The 14495-nt window shown below is 50.7% G+C and overlaps 2 protein-coding genes and 1 pseudogene across 4 annotated transcripts in view; 1 reads left to right on the forward strand and 2 right to left on the reverse strand.

The window, feature by feature from the left end:
- DTX1 (deltex E3 ubiquitin ligase 1) overlaps positions 1–313 on the reverse strand; it is a 38326-nt gene extending 38013 nt beyond the window's left edge. The window contains exon 1 of the mRNA XM_060120983.1: positions 164–313. The gene's annotated coding sequence lies outside the window, so the exon portion shown is untranslated. The remainder of the gene's footprint in view (positions 1–163) is intronic.
- Positions 314–2668: 2355 nt separating this feature from the next.
- Positions 2669–3042, reverse strand: LOC132504186 (small ribosomal subunit protein uS8-like; annotated as a pseudogene).
- A 10183-nt stretch (positions 3043–13225) lies between these two features.
- The window catches only part of PLBD2 (phospholipase B domain containing 2), a 28012-nt gene continuing 26742 nt past the window's right edge, over positions 13226–14495 (forward strand). The window contains exon 1 of one of the 3 annotated variants that reach the window (XM_060170714.1): positions 13226–13589. In XM_060170714.1, the coding sequence (XP_060026697.1) occupies positions 13300–13589 (290 nt within the window). In that variant the 5' untranslated portion in view covers positions 13226–13299. The remainder of the gene's footprint in view (positions 13590–14495) is intronic. The other 2 variants (XM_060170712.1, XM_060170713.1) reach the window with 2 other exon arrangements.

Below are 14495 nucleotides of genomic sequence, written 5' to 3' on the forward strand. Positions count from 1 at the left end.
CCTCGGGGGTCGCGTCACCGAGGAGGCGAAGCCGGGAGCTGGATCGTCTATGCCTCCCTCCCTGGGGGAACAGCCCTCCTTCCCCAGCCCAGACCTCCCCAGAGCGCGCGCGGGCCTCCCAAAGGAGCCGGGGGTGGGGTCCCTAAGCGCCCCGCGCTCTCACCGCCTCTCCTCTGCTCTGCCTCGTTCTCCGGTTCACGCTTCAGCACCGCCGCCTCCTGGGCTCCCCCCGGAGTGGGAGGGAGCCGCTGTCCCCCCTCCGTGCCCTTTGCCTCCCAGGCCGCGCGCCGGGGCGCTGGGCTTTCCGCACGCTTACAGACTACCCCGCCGACCGACGGACGCGTGAGCCTGCTGCCGGCCGCCGGGATCCCGCGGGTGGGAGGCGGCCTCGGCAGTGCTCAGGGGAGGGAAGGGGGAGGGGGCGGAGAAGGAGGAAGGGGAGGAGACAGATCGCGGCCCTAAGCGCCAGCGGCGCTGACACGCGAGTCACCGGGCGCCCCATATCCTCGGCTAGGCCCACCTGGGACCCCGCGAGGCCTCCTGACCCAAGCAGGATGCAAGGCATGGAGTGGGGTGTCCACTGGAACGCCTGCTTGAATCTTAGTCATCTTTACATTCTAGCTGCCCAGTCCAGGGCCTGGTACAGAATAGATGCTCAATAAATGCTTGAACGAATGGAATACGATCCAGAGATTGTTTGAAGAAAGATCTTAAAGCCTTCTAGGGTAGGCTTCTTTTCTCCTTCCACTATTCTGGGGGAGGGGAGTGAGGAGGGGCTGGCAGAGGGAATCATAGAATCTGAAGTGTAAGTATGGGACAACTGAGGCCCATAGAGGGTAAGAAATAGGCCCAGGATCACACCGCAGCTTGGGGCAGTGCCCAGACAGCACCCAGCACTGATTCTCCTCCCAGTACCCAATTAGCCAGCCGAGAGCCCACTTCCCCAAGGCAACAAACCCACTCCAGGTAAGTGTGATGGCAACAACATCTTGCCTCCAGGAGGGTGGGGTGGACCTAGGCCAGGAGGCAGAGACCTTGGAGGAAGGTAAGGGTAGGCCCTCCGTCATCTCATTAAGGGATGCCTGCAAACAACAGGTGCTCGATAAATGCTCGGTGAGGGTTTGCTGGATGGAAAAGGAGGCAGGTGGTGGCAGCAGCTCAAGTGTTAATGGGATGACCAGCTCTCCCTCCTCTGGCAGGCTGAATGCAACTGAGAACACACATCATCCTGGAGGGGGATGGACCACCCGGGGCCCGCGGGTGTTTAGATTAGGGAAGATGAAGGATGCGTCCGGGAACTCCAGCCTGGGTGGCAGACGGAGGTCAGCGGCCTGTTTGGGAGTCTGTCCAGAGCAGCCCACGCTCCTCTTCCTCTCCAGGGCAGCTGGTGATAAACTAGAAAAGGTCAGGGGCAGATTGCTCAGGGGAGCTTTCCCAGAACCGAGTTCTGGCTCCCCAGACAGCTGGAGGGATCTCCCCCCCCCCCCCGACACTGCGCCCCGGGGCCCCTGCTATCTCCTGCTGTCCAGTGCTCAAGGGGCTTTTCCCGGTTGGGCATGATTCTGTTTGCTTCTGCCTGCTGCAGGCTAAAGACAGAGGCTCTGTATAGAGCCAGCGCTGCAGTGCTACCGCTCCAACAGGATGGCTGAGCTCTGGGATTTTAGTCTAGGGTTCACCGATGGCTTTGCAGGGGTCCACGAGCCCTGTCCTCCCATTTACAGGCAAACTTATATGTCTGTGCATTTTTTCTAGAAGGGCTCTGGCTTTCGTCAGATTTTTCTCAAAGGAGGCTGTGACCCAAAAGATTTGGAGCTGGTGCTGAACAACCTTATGTTCCAGAAGGGGATCTGGACCTCAGGGTAGAGAAGAGACTGGCTCAAGGTCACATGGAAATTTAGCAGCGAGTTGGAAAGAAGAAGCCAAGACTCCAGACTGTATAATGCTATTTAAGGTCTGACTAAATGTCACCTCCTCCAGGAAACCTTCTCTGAACTTATCCCGTCTTCCTCTGTGTTCCTTTGCACATACCTTGATGTGACACCCTATATCACAACTAGCCGCTTCAGTGGAATCTGTCCCTGCTAGAGTGAGACAGCCATGAGATCAGAGACTGTGTCTTATTCATCTTTGTGTGGTGTGGCTGGTGTGTATTACATAAGCATTGTCGTTTATTGAGTGCCTATTATGTGCCAAGGCACTTACATAATGCTCACTCCTCTTCACAGTTGTCCTGCAAGCTAGGTAATATTGTCCTCATTTTACAGGTAGAAAAAATCTCCTGGAGCTCAAAGGGGTTAAGTGGCTTGCCCAAGTTCCCACAGGGAGTGAGTGGCAGAGCTGGGATTTGAATCCCAAACCCTTTTGCACCACCCACATCACCATACTGCCATGGTGTCTGTTCAGCGACGAATGAATGGCAACCACCTGAGGATCTGGTGCAGCGTGGCCCTCATGGCCCCTCTCAGCTAGATTGTGGAGCATCTGGAGTACAAAGCCCTGCTCCCCAGGCATCCTGGGAGAAAGGGATTCCAAGGAGGGGAAAGGAATCTGGCCTTCAAGGAGCTCACAATCCGCTGGGGAGATACTCAGACACCAGTGGGGAAGCCAACAGAGGAAAAGCAATCCGTCATGAACTCTTAAAAAGGTATTGTATGTATGTATGACATCCCTAGTAGAAGAATCCCAGGATTTTGTCTTCTGTGTGTTTCTGTCTTGCTTCCTTGAGGCCATGATACTAGCTGAGGTCATCAGTACAGTGAGTTGGGAAAAGATGATTCTGCCACTTTTCCAGATCTTTGAGTGACACGTCAAATCCGAGGCTGATCCCACTTATTTAACCTGTGTGTGAGTTTCACACTGACTTTCTTGCTCTGTGATCATCAGTGATTTCAAATTTGCTGATGTAGCCATGCTTCATCATCACAATTAGAAACCAGACGATGATTCTGGAGCATGACCTAAAGGAACTTGGAGTTTTTCTTTCTTCTCAGCATTGTTGATGCTCTTAAGAGCATTGGCCAGGATGTTCATGTGCACCATTATAGCAGCATGGGAGTACGGCAGAAAGAGATGACTCACTTTTTGTTCTCCTGTCCATCCATCTGTCCATCCAACCATCCAGCCAGCCATCCATCCATTCATCTGTACGTTCAGCTGTACAAGTACCCTCCCTCCCTCCCTTTCTCCTACCTACCCATCCCTCCATCCATCTATCCACTCATCTATCTGTCCATCTATCCATCCAAAAAATACCAGACCCAGCCCATGAGCCAGGCACTAGGCTATCTAACCCAAATAGCATGGTTCTTGCTCTCCTGTTTCTCAGAGTCTAGTGGGAGAGTGAGCTGTGAATCAAAAAATCACATAAAGTATGATTAAAATTTTGCAAGAGCCATGAAGAAGTTCAGGATATCATGAGGGCCTCTACCAGGGGTCCTACCAGGTCTAGGGAGTCAGGGAGGGCTTCTCAGAGGAGGTGACATTTCAGCTACTCCCCGAAGGATCCATAGTCTTAATGTGGCTAAGCCAGTGGGAGGAGGAGCAGGAATGTGCGAAGGCCCAGAGGTGGGAAAGAGCTTGGTGTGTTAAAGCAACAGAGAGGAGGCTGGAGTGGCCACTGAGAATGGATCAGGGGTGAGCGTGGGGCAAATCGAGGTGGGCAGGGCCACCATGCAGAGCCTAGCATGGGTTTGGGATTTTTATCCTGAGAGCCATGGGGAGTTCCTGAAGGGGATTTAATGCAATCTGAGTTGTGTCTGAAAGAGCCCGACAGTAACTAGACTTTATTGAGCACCTACTGTATGCCCAGTGCTGGGCTAAGTGCCCCAGAGGGGGAAGTGAAGATGTGGGAACCGTTTTCTCTGGGACACAGAACAGGATGGGTGACCCTGAAGACCATACCAAGGTCAGGTATAATTGGGGCATGAGTCCTGGGAGGCAGATGTCACCCCTGCCCTGCACCCCGAAGGGCCAAGTGAGTTCAGACTTTTCCAAACTCTTCTCTCCAGCTCCCTACATCCTGGTGCGTGGACCAGCTGTGACCTTTCCTACAGCAGCGGGGGGAAAGTTTAAGTGGGAAATAAGAAACAGAGCAAGAAAGATTGTTTGGGTGTCTTGGGGACTGAAACAGGGCCCCTGGAACTCAGAGCATTCTGCTGAAAACAGGGGACTTCCTCCGGCTTGCAGGATGCAGGTGGGGTGGCGAGTGGTACAAGGTCATTTGCTGCCAGCCGAGAACTGGTGGTGGAATTAGAGAAACCCCAGAATGGTAACATACACAGCTGGCCCTGGTGGGCGAGGAGCGTCCACGGGCACAGCGGCCAGGGTGGGAGCTGCTCTGATGGCCGCACGTCCAGGTCGTGGGGTTGCTGCCAGGTGAACACAGATCCCTGAGCCTCACCCTAACATTTGGATCCAGCGGGACTTGCGTGGGGCTTGAGTATCTCTGAGTGAGACAAATGGCTTACCTTAGAGCTCTGGGCCTCACTCCGGATGCACAGGAGAATCTCCTGGGGAGTGGTTAAAAACGATCCATGTCCCAAGCCCCACCCTCAGGAACTCTGAGTTAGTTGGACTGGGGGCCCTGCCATCAGTAGTTTTTGGCCAGTGGTCCTTTCCTGGATTGGGGCGATTGAAACTGAGAGAGGGTTAAATCAGCCCAGGTAACTGGGCCGATAATACGTAGTATGAGCTCTCAGCTCTTGTTCTGGGCCATCCGCTTGTTCGTCCAATCAGAAGATGTTTATCGAGCATCTACTATGTGCCACACACTGATCTAGGCACTGGGAATACAATAATAAACAAAAGAGTCAAAAACCTCTGCCCTCCTGGTGCTGACATTCTAGTGGGGTGGAGGGCAGAGATAGACAGTAAACAAAGACATAAGTAAAATACATAGTATATCAGAAAGTGTAAGTGCTGTGGAGAAAAATAAAACCTCCTTAACATTGCTGGTGGGGACGTGAATTGGTGCTACCGTGTTGGAAAACAGTCTGGCTTTATCTCCTAAAGCCGAGCATGTACGTATCCTACGACCCAGCAATCCTACCCCGAAGTAGGCACCGTGGGGAAATGCTGGCCCATCGACACCAGGAATCACCTGGAAGAATATTCATAGGGGCGCTGTCCACTAAGTGTCCACAATTGGGAAACACCCACATGCCCATCTATGGGAGAGCAAATGAATAAATTCCCATGATGAAATATTACTCGGCAGTCAAAACACAGGAACTATAGCCACACATTGCAATGTGGGTGGATCTCTGAGATAGAATAGCCAATGAAAAATGTCCCATTACATAAACACGATATCCTTCCTATCAAGTTAAAAGCAACTAAAAGCATACACACACATATGCAATAATAAACTATAAAGAGGAAACAAGGGAAGTATCACTATAGGATTCAGGATGAAGATTATGGTGAGGGGATTATCATGGGGCGGGGGGAACCATCTGGTTAGATGCAGGTTATTGTTAAGGCTATAGTTTTTGTTTCGAGTGGTGGTTTCACAGGTGTTTATTATATTATTAAATTTAATAATTAAATGCTGATGAGAGTAGGCTGTGAATCAAGGGTTATGATTACCCCCTTTTTATTTTTTGTGAACTTCGGTTAAAGAAAAAAAAGCAAGCAAGCAGGAGGGGCTAGAGCACGCTGCTGGTGGGAGGTGGATTGCAATTTTCTTTCTTTTTTTGGCATGTGGGATCTTAGTTCCCCAACCAGGGATCGAACCCGCGCCCCTTACAGTGGAGCCCCTTGCAGTGGAAGTGCAGAATCTTAACCACTGGACCGTCAGGGAAGTCCCAGTTTGCAATTTTCAATCAGTTAATCAAGGAAGGTGCCACTGGGGTGACATCTGAGCCGAGACTTGAGGGAGGGGGTAGTGAACCACAGGAGAGATGTAGGGAAGGGTGTCCTAGGCAGAGGACAAAGCAGGTACAAAGGCCCTGAGGTGGGAGTGTGCTTGGCATGCTCTAGGCATGGCAGCGGGGTCCGTGGGCTGGAGGGAGGGAGTGTGGGCACTTGTCCTGCATGGAGGAGAGAATAAAGCAGGCTTCGGGGAGGGGACAGGGAGCATGGTCCAGGGTTCCCCGAAGAGCCCAGATCCTGGATCTGCTCTTCTCAGCAATTTGCCGTTCGATTTTTTTTTCTTGGATTCCATGAGACACTTCAGTTTCCTTGAGGTAGTTTAACTGAGTTTCTATTACTTGCAACCCAATGAGTCCTACTTGGTTAAATCACTGACCCTGTCTGGTCCAGAAGACCGTGGTGCGGGTTACTTCGGGAGAGGTTTCTCAAGAGATAAGTGCAAACTCGAGAGTGGATGCTGTGCAGTAGAAAACCACCCGGAGATGGGAGGAGACCCAGGCCAGCATCAGATACGGGGCATGGAATGGTGATTAGCCCATCCACTGAGTGCTTTTTAAGCATCAGGGATTTTATTAACTTCTTTCCAGCCTCCTGGGTATTAATATAGATTTTACAGGTGAGGAGACTGAGACCCAGGGAGGTTATGACATGCAAAGTGAGCAGCCGAATGGGAAAACCCCATGTCTTTTTGACGGTGAAGCCCCTGCACCTGGGATACGAGGTTTCTGACTCTTTTCCATTGGTGTGTCCCCTCATCTTTGGGTAACTTGGGGGCAGGTGAGTCCTTGTCACTTCTCCCTCTTCTCCAGCCCCTGGGCAATCTGGAGGCCCGCGGGCAGCTAGGCGTGGTGGGCGCAGGCCATCCCAGGACCCGCCGTGTCTCCAGCACGGAGGGAGGGGAGGGACCCAGAGAAAGAACGGAGTTCAGAGTCGGCTGTGGCGGGCATGTGGCAGGGATGCGGTGCAGCTCTGGGGTTTATGCAAAGCTGGTCCATCTGAGGAAGGCGGGGAGCAGAGAGGAGCTCTGACTTTCTCCAGGATCCTAGTGCATTTTTCCCCCCTCTGGAAACGGCCAGTTTCGTCCAGGGGAGGGAGGGGAGGGGAGGGCTGCGAATTGAAATGGAAGCATAGCGCCCCCTGGTGGCCTATTTTGAGTCATTGCTCTAATGCTGGAGGGATTTCCAGGTAATTCATTTTATTTTTGTTGTGGTAAAAACGCATAACATAAAATTTATCGCCTTAACCACTTGTAAGCATACAGCTCAGTAGTGTTAAGCATATTCAAATTGTTGTTCAACCAATCTTCAGAACGTTTTCATCTCATAAAACTGAAATTCTATACCCATTAAACAACTCTCCATTCCTCCCTCCCCCCAGGCCCTGGCAATCACCTTTTTACTTTGTCTCTATGAATTTGACTGCTCTAGGGACCTCCTATAAATGGCCTCATACGGTATTTGTCTTTCTGTGATTGGCTTATTTCACTTGGCATAATTTCCCCAGGATTCTTTCATACTGTAGCCTGTGTCAGAATCTCCTTCCTTTTTAAGGCTGAGTAATATTCCACTGTATGTACACACCACATTTTGTTTGCTTCCACCTCTTGGTTATTGTAAATAGTACTGCTATGAACATGCGTGTGCAAATATCTGAGATCAAACTTTCAATTCTTTCCAATCTATACCCGGAAGTGGAATTGCTGGATCATATGTGCTATGGACTGACTTGTGTCTCCTCCCCCTCCCCCAATGCATTTGTTGAAGCCCTAACCCCACAATGTGACTCTATTTGGAGACATGGCTTTTAGGAGGTAATTAAGGTTGAACAAGGTCATATTGGGGTCCTGATCTGATAGGACTGGTGGCCTTATAAAAAGAGGAAGAGACAGAGTTCTCTCTCTCTTTTCCCGGTCTTCATTCACACATTGAGGAAAGGCCACGAGGCCACAGCGAGAAAACGGTCTTTTTTTTTTTTTTTGTGGTATGCGGGCCTCTCCCTGTCGTGGCCTCTCCCGTTGTGGAGCACAGGCTCCGGACGCGCAGGCTCAGCAGCCATGGCTCACGCGCCCAGCCGCTCCGCGGCATGTGGGATCTTCCCGGACCGGGGCACGAACCCGCGTCCCCTGCATCGGCAGGCGGACTCTCAACCACTGCGCCACGAGGGAAAGCGGTCATTTACAAGCCAGGAAGAGAGCTCTCACCAGAACCTCACCAAACTGGCACCCTGATCTTAGATTTCCGGGCATACATTTCTGTTGTTTAAGCCCCCCGGTCTATGGTATTTTGTTATGGCAGCCTGGACTGACTATTACAGTTTGGTAAATCTACTTTCAGTTTTTGAGACCGCTGTATTGTTTTCCACCACAGCTGCACCATTTTACACTTCCACCAACAGTGCAAAAGGGTTCCAATTTCTCTGCATCCTCCCCAACACTTGTTATTTCCTATTTTGTTGATAGTAACCATCCTCATGGGTGTTCCAGGTAATTTTCCTCCTGACCATTCAGTGAAGGCTTATGTGTGCCCAGTACCGGACCAAGTGGGTTCCATGTTTGCTGTCATTTAATCCTCATGTTAGCAAGTGAAAGTGTTAGCATCATCCACATTTACAGATGAGGAAACTGAGGCACAGAAGTTGAAGGGATAAGTAACTAACTTTAATGTCACCAGCCAGTAATAGTTACATCAAGGCCTCAAACTTAGTTGTGTGTCTCTCTACAGCCCAGGATCTTGACAGCAATCTTATTCATCTTGGTGATGATGGTGGTGATGATGACAGCTAGTGGTCACAGAGCATTATGCCTGTGCCAGGCGCTGTCCTCCACTTTTTAACATATATTTTAACCCATTTAAGTTTTACAACAATGCTATGAGATATAATATTACTATCCCCATTTAACAGATGGTGAAACGGAAGCACAGAAAACTCAAGTTGCATGTTCAATGTCAGATGGCCACTAAATAGTGGCCAGGATTTGAAGCCAGTGTCCTATTCTGCCTTCCTATGGGCACACATAGCTTCCAGCAAATCCTGTTTATGAAAATCCAAATCCTCCCAGAGTAAAAATGAGGGAAGGAGTATTTGCTGTAATAAAAGCATCACTACCACAACTCTCCCTCCTGGTGTGTATGTGATGCTGTACAGTTTGCAAAGGATTCTCACGGCTCAGAGGGATTAATCCTCACGCCACCTTTGTTGAAAAAGGACTGGTTTTGAGTATGAAAGGGCCCGTGACTGATCTGAGATCATCTCTGGGTTTCTGGGAGCTGGTACTCCAACCCTGGGCTCCCAAGGAAAGCTCAGGCATTTGTATCAAACAAATCAAGTTTGTACCTGGCTCCCTTTTTCTTTTTTGTTTAAATTTTTATTTTAAATTCATTTTGGGGGGCTTCCCTGGTGGCACAGTGGTTAAGAATCCACCTGCAAATGCAGGGGACACGGGTTCGAGCCCTGGTCCGGGAAGATCCCACATGCTGCGGAGCAACTAAGCCTGTGAGCCACAACTACTGAGCCTGCGCTCTAGAGCCGGTGAGCCACAACTACTGAGCCCATGTGCCACAACTACGTACGGAAGCCCGCACCCCTAGAGCCTGTGCTCTGCAACAAGAGAAGCCACCGCAATAAGAAGCCCACGCACTGCAACGAAGAGTAGCCCTTGCTCACTGCAACTAGAGAAAGCCCATGTGCAGCAACGAAGACCCAATGCAGCCAAAAATAAATAAATAATAAATAGATAAAAAGAAAATTATTTTTAAAAATTCATTTTGGACTTAAAGAGAAGTTGCAAAGAATTCAATGAATTATTGTATATCCTTCACTCAGAGTCTTCAAATATTACCATTTTACCGTATTTACTTTCTTTATCTCTCTCTCTCCAGTTGATTGGATGAGGCCCACCCTCATTACAGAAAGTAATCTGCTTTGCTCAAAGTCTTCCAATTTAAATGCTAATCACATCTAAAAATACCTTCACAGCAACATCTCAACTGGTGTATAACCAAACATGTGGGCACTATAGCCAGGCCAAGGGAACATATAAAATTACCCATCCCAGCTATCAAGGTTCTTTCATCCTTCTGCTTTTCTGTCCTAGATGTGTTGACATTTCAGCCTTAGCATTGTCACCTCAAGGTTACAAGATGGCTGCTGAACTCCAGAAATCACAATCTCAGACAACAATACTGTCCAGAGCAGTGGAAGTCTTTTCTTTGCCCATCTCTCTCTTAATAGACTGTCTGGGAATAGACTGGAAGACAGTCTTCCCAGAATCCCTTAGCAGACTTCTCTCTATGTTTAATTGGACCGAATAAGGTCACATGTCCACCTCTAGACCAATCACTGGAAAGGGGACACAGGATGCCAGAATTGGCTTAGACCAATCAAGACTCATCCCCTGGGACCAGGTGGATGAATTTGGGTAGCAAGGGAAAATAGAGGAATGACTGCTGGGTAGGCAACCAACAGTGCTGGTGTGTGCTCGATGCTCATAAACGCTAAGGAGTGAACCAATGGATGACTTAAACTTGGTAGAGGCAAGAGTCCGATGAAGGAAACCAAGTGTGTAGAGAGTTGGCTTGGGTCTCCTTTGCAAGCTTAGCGTTCATGGCTTGCCCAGTGCCCTTGACGATGAACAGGCTATCTGGGAGACCCTAGCTGGTCAGGTAGACAGGGCAGCCCAGTTGCAGAGGAAGAAGTGGCCACCACCAGCCTTTGTCCTCTCTGATGTGACAATCTGGTTCCGTCCCATGGCCTCCCAGCCTGGGCTCTGGCCAACCCTCTGACACCGGGACAGCCATCTGCTGTTCTAGAAGCTGACTCTGCAGGCGGGAGACCGTGGAGATTTCCCCAGCAGGGAGTAGGGGTGGAAGGAGAGAGGGAAGAGGGGGAGCTCTCAACCCCAAAGTTAACAGCCAGTAAGAGAGGTCAAGGGTGGGGACACGGCTCGGGTCCAGGGCTCAGGGGACACGGGTTTGTGCCCCGGTCCGGGAAGGTCCCACATGCCGCGGAGCAGCTGGGACCGTGAGCCGTGGCCGCTGAGCCTGCGCATCCGGAGCCTGTGCTCCGCAACGGGAGAGGCCACAGCAGTAAAAAAAAAATCCTGAACCGGGTTGGAAAATTCAATCCTCATTTATAGGATACTCCCCAAGCCTTTTCACATTTATCTTCTTAAGTATCCCCACAGGCAAGGGAGACAGATATCATTCTTCTCATTATATGGATGAGGTCCTGGAGGTCCAGAAAGTCAAAAAGCCTTGCCCAAGGCCACTATATGCATTTCCTATTGCTGCTGTAACAAATGACCACAGACATAGTGGCTTCAAACAATACAAATTTATTATCTTACAGTTCAGGAGGTCAGAAATCCTAAAGTCAAGGTGTTGGCAGGACTGCGTTCATTCTGAAGGCTTCAAGGGAGAGTCTGTTTCTGTACCTTTTTCGGCTTCTAAAGGCCACTGTGTTCCTTGGCTTGTGGCCCCTTCCTCCATCTTCAAGGCCAGCAGTGTAGCATCTTCCAATCACACCGCCTTTCCTCACTCTGACCTCCTGCCTCCCTCTTCTAAGGACGCTTGCGACTACATTGGGCCCACCATCTGGATAATCCAGGACAATCTCCTCATGTCAATCACATCTGCAGAGTTCTTTTGCCTTGTGCGCTAACATATTTGTCACTTGTGGGGATCAGGATGTGGACATCTTTGGAAAGACATTATTCAACCTATCGTGGTTACCCAGCTGAGGAGAGACCGAGAACTTCTGAGCCCCTACATTGCTCCTTTGCCCTTCTCCTCAGCAGTTTCACTGTGGCTGCAGTCACTGACAGATCCTGTTTGTGCCTTGCACACCCCAGTGGCAGCATTTCAGTGGATCCTGCATTTGCCTTTTTTTTTTTTTTTTCGGTACGCGGGCCTCTCACTGCCTTGGCCTCTCCCGTTGCGGAGCACAGGCTCCGGATGCGCAGGCTCAACAGCCATGGCTCACGGGCCCAGCCGCTCCGCAGCATGTGGGATCTTCCCAGACTGGGGCATGAACCTGCGTCCCCTGCATCAGCAGGCGGACTCTCAACCACTGCGCCACCAGGGAAACCCCTAAAGATCATTTTAACATCTTTATTCATGAATTGTCTGTTCATAGTTTTCGTCCATTTTTCTATCTGGTTTTCACATTTTCCCCTCAGATTTATTAGTGAGAATGGCCCTTTATCCATGATACATGTTATAAATATCTTCTCCCAGTTTGTCACTTGTCTTTTGACTTCGCTTATGGTGTTTTTGACATGCAAAAGTTATGAAAGTTTTATGTAGTCAAATGTACTAATCTTTTATTGCACTTGGATTTTGAGTCATAGTTAGAGGCATTTTTTTTTCCACACACAAGTTATGGAGGAATTCACCCATACATATACATCTAGGAATTGCAGTTTCATGTTTTACACCTAGATGCTCATCATTTAGGAGTTTATTCTTTTTTTAAAAAATAAATTTATTTATTTATTTTTGGCTGCGTTGGGTCTTCGTTGCTGCACGCAGGCTTTCTCTAGTTGCGGCAAGTAGGGACTATTCTTCGTTGTGGTGCGCGGGCTTCTCATTGCGGTGGCTTCTCTTGCTGTGGAGCACGGGCTCTCTGTGCGTGGGCTTCGGTAGTTGTGGCTCGCAGGCTCTAGAGCACAGGCTCAGTAGTTGTGGCGCACGGGCTTAAGTTGCTCTGCGGCACGTGGGATCTTCCCAGACTAGGGCTCGAACCCATGTCCCCTGCATTGGCAGGCGGATTCTTAACCACTGCACCACCCAGGGAAGTCCCAGGAGTTTATTCTTGTGTGTTGTGTGAGGAGTGGATACTGGGTCAAAAGAAAAGAAAAACAGAGAAAGTATTTTTGGGACAACTGGTAAAATTCGAATAAAGACCCTGTATTAGACAATAGTATTACGTAAATGGTAAATGTCCTTAGTGTTATAATGGTACTGTGGTTATGAAGGATAATGTCTTTTATCTTATATGACCACCTGCTGTCTTTAGGGTTGATACGTCACTGTCTTCAATTAACTCTCAAATGGTTGAGCAAAATTACATATAAGTATGAAGAGACACTTAATAAAATGTGACAAAATATTAGCAATTGATGACAGGCATATGGATATTTATTATCCTTTACTATTCTTGCAACTTTTCTTGAGGTTCAAACTTTTGAAAAATAAAAAGCCAGGAGGAAGCTTGCCACTGCAAGGTTTGAGTAGGCTGACGAGGGCGCCGGGCCCCTTTAAGATGGCCCCGTCCCTTACGTCCCGCCCCCGGGCCCCGCCCACCCGGAAGGGCTCGGCCCAAGTCCCGCCCCTCCACCGCCTACCTCCTTTTCCAGCCAGCCCTGGCCCGGTCCTCCGCAGCGGAGTGTAGTCACGTGAGCCGGGCTGCGGCGCCCCGCTCCGCACGGTCATGGTGGACCCGATGTATGGATGCCCGGGCGGCCGCCTGGCCCGGGCGCTGACGCGGGCAGTGGCGCTGGCCCTGGTGCTGGCCCTGCTGGTCGGGCTGTTCCTGAGCGGTCTGACCGGCGCGATCCCGACCCCGAGGGGTCACCGGGGACCGGGGAGGCCGGTCCCACCCGCCTCCCGCTGCCGTTCGGTGCTCCTGGACCCTGAGACGGGCCAGCTGCGCCTGGTAGATGGCCGCCACCCTGACGCCGTGGCCTGGGCCAACCTTACCAACGCCATCCGCGAGACCGGGTAAGGGTTGGCCCGATCTCGCGCGGACCAGCCGGGGGAGGGAGTTGCGTGGGCGCCGGACCTCGCCTGCCCCTAGGACCAGCCTCTTGCCGGTGACAGAGTCCCATCCTCGTCTCCCTGGGGGTTAGTGTCCCACCTCTGAGGCTGCGGCACCGTAGTTGGGTGGGGCTGATGCAGCATCCCTCAGCTCACGGGGACCAGTCCTTTGCCTTCAGCCAGGGATGACAGTACCTCTGTTTCCCTAGTGATACAGTAACTCTTATCCCCACGTAGGCTGGCACTCTCCCCCTCAACCCTCATCTCACCCCCATGACCAGAGGGGTGGTAATGGCTCTCCAGGAGAGATTCTAACTTCCTTGGTTTTAGCTTAACCCCATGGGTGCCAGCCCCCCTGCCTTCTTTCCAGAACCAGAGCAGCAGGATTGAGCTTGGATTCCAGGCCAGTCTGAAATCAGAGGGTCCCTAAATTCACAAAGACCCAGACTGTATCATTGCTTGGCCTCTGCTCCTTGCTTCCCTCCTCTCTCCTGGTCCAGGGGAAAGTCGCTTGGCCAGATACTTAGTATGGAGTCAAGCACTCCATCTTTGGCCATCACCGTCTCTATCCTTATCACCGGGACCCAGGCTGTCATTCTGTTGTATGGCTCTTACCTAACTGCTCTGCCTGTCTGGGCTCTCATTTCCCCATCTGTGGCTTGGATTTTGATGATGTGCTCTGGCTGGGAAGTTGGGTGGTGCCCCTCTCAGGCCTTGTACCAGGGCTGGTGCCCATTCATTCATTCACTCACCTGGTGCTCTTGGCTATGGGGACACAGAGCTGAGGGGGTCCCCATTCAGTCAGGGAGACAGTGCCAGGAGGGAAAATCCTGGGAGTGGGGAACATCTGCCTCAAAGCCTTGTCAGCAA

This window comes from Lagenorhynchus albirostris, chromosome 14 (assembly GCF_949774975.1).
Source record: "Lagenorhynchus albirostris chromosome 14, mLagAlb1.1, whole genome shotgun sequence".
Classification (NCBI taxonomy): domain Eukaryota; kingdom Metazoa; phylum Chordata; class Mammalia; order Artiodactyla; family Delphinidae; genus Lagenorhynchus; species Lagenorhynchus albirostris.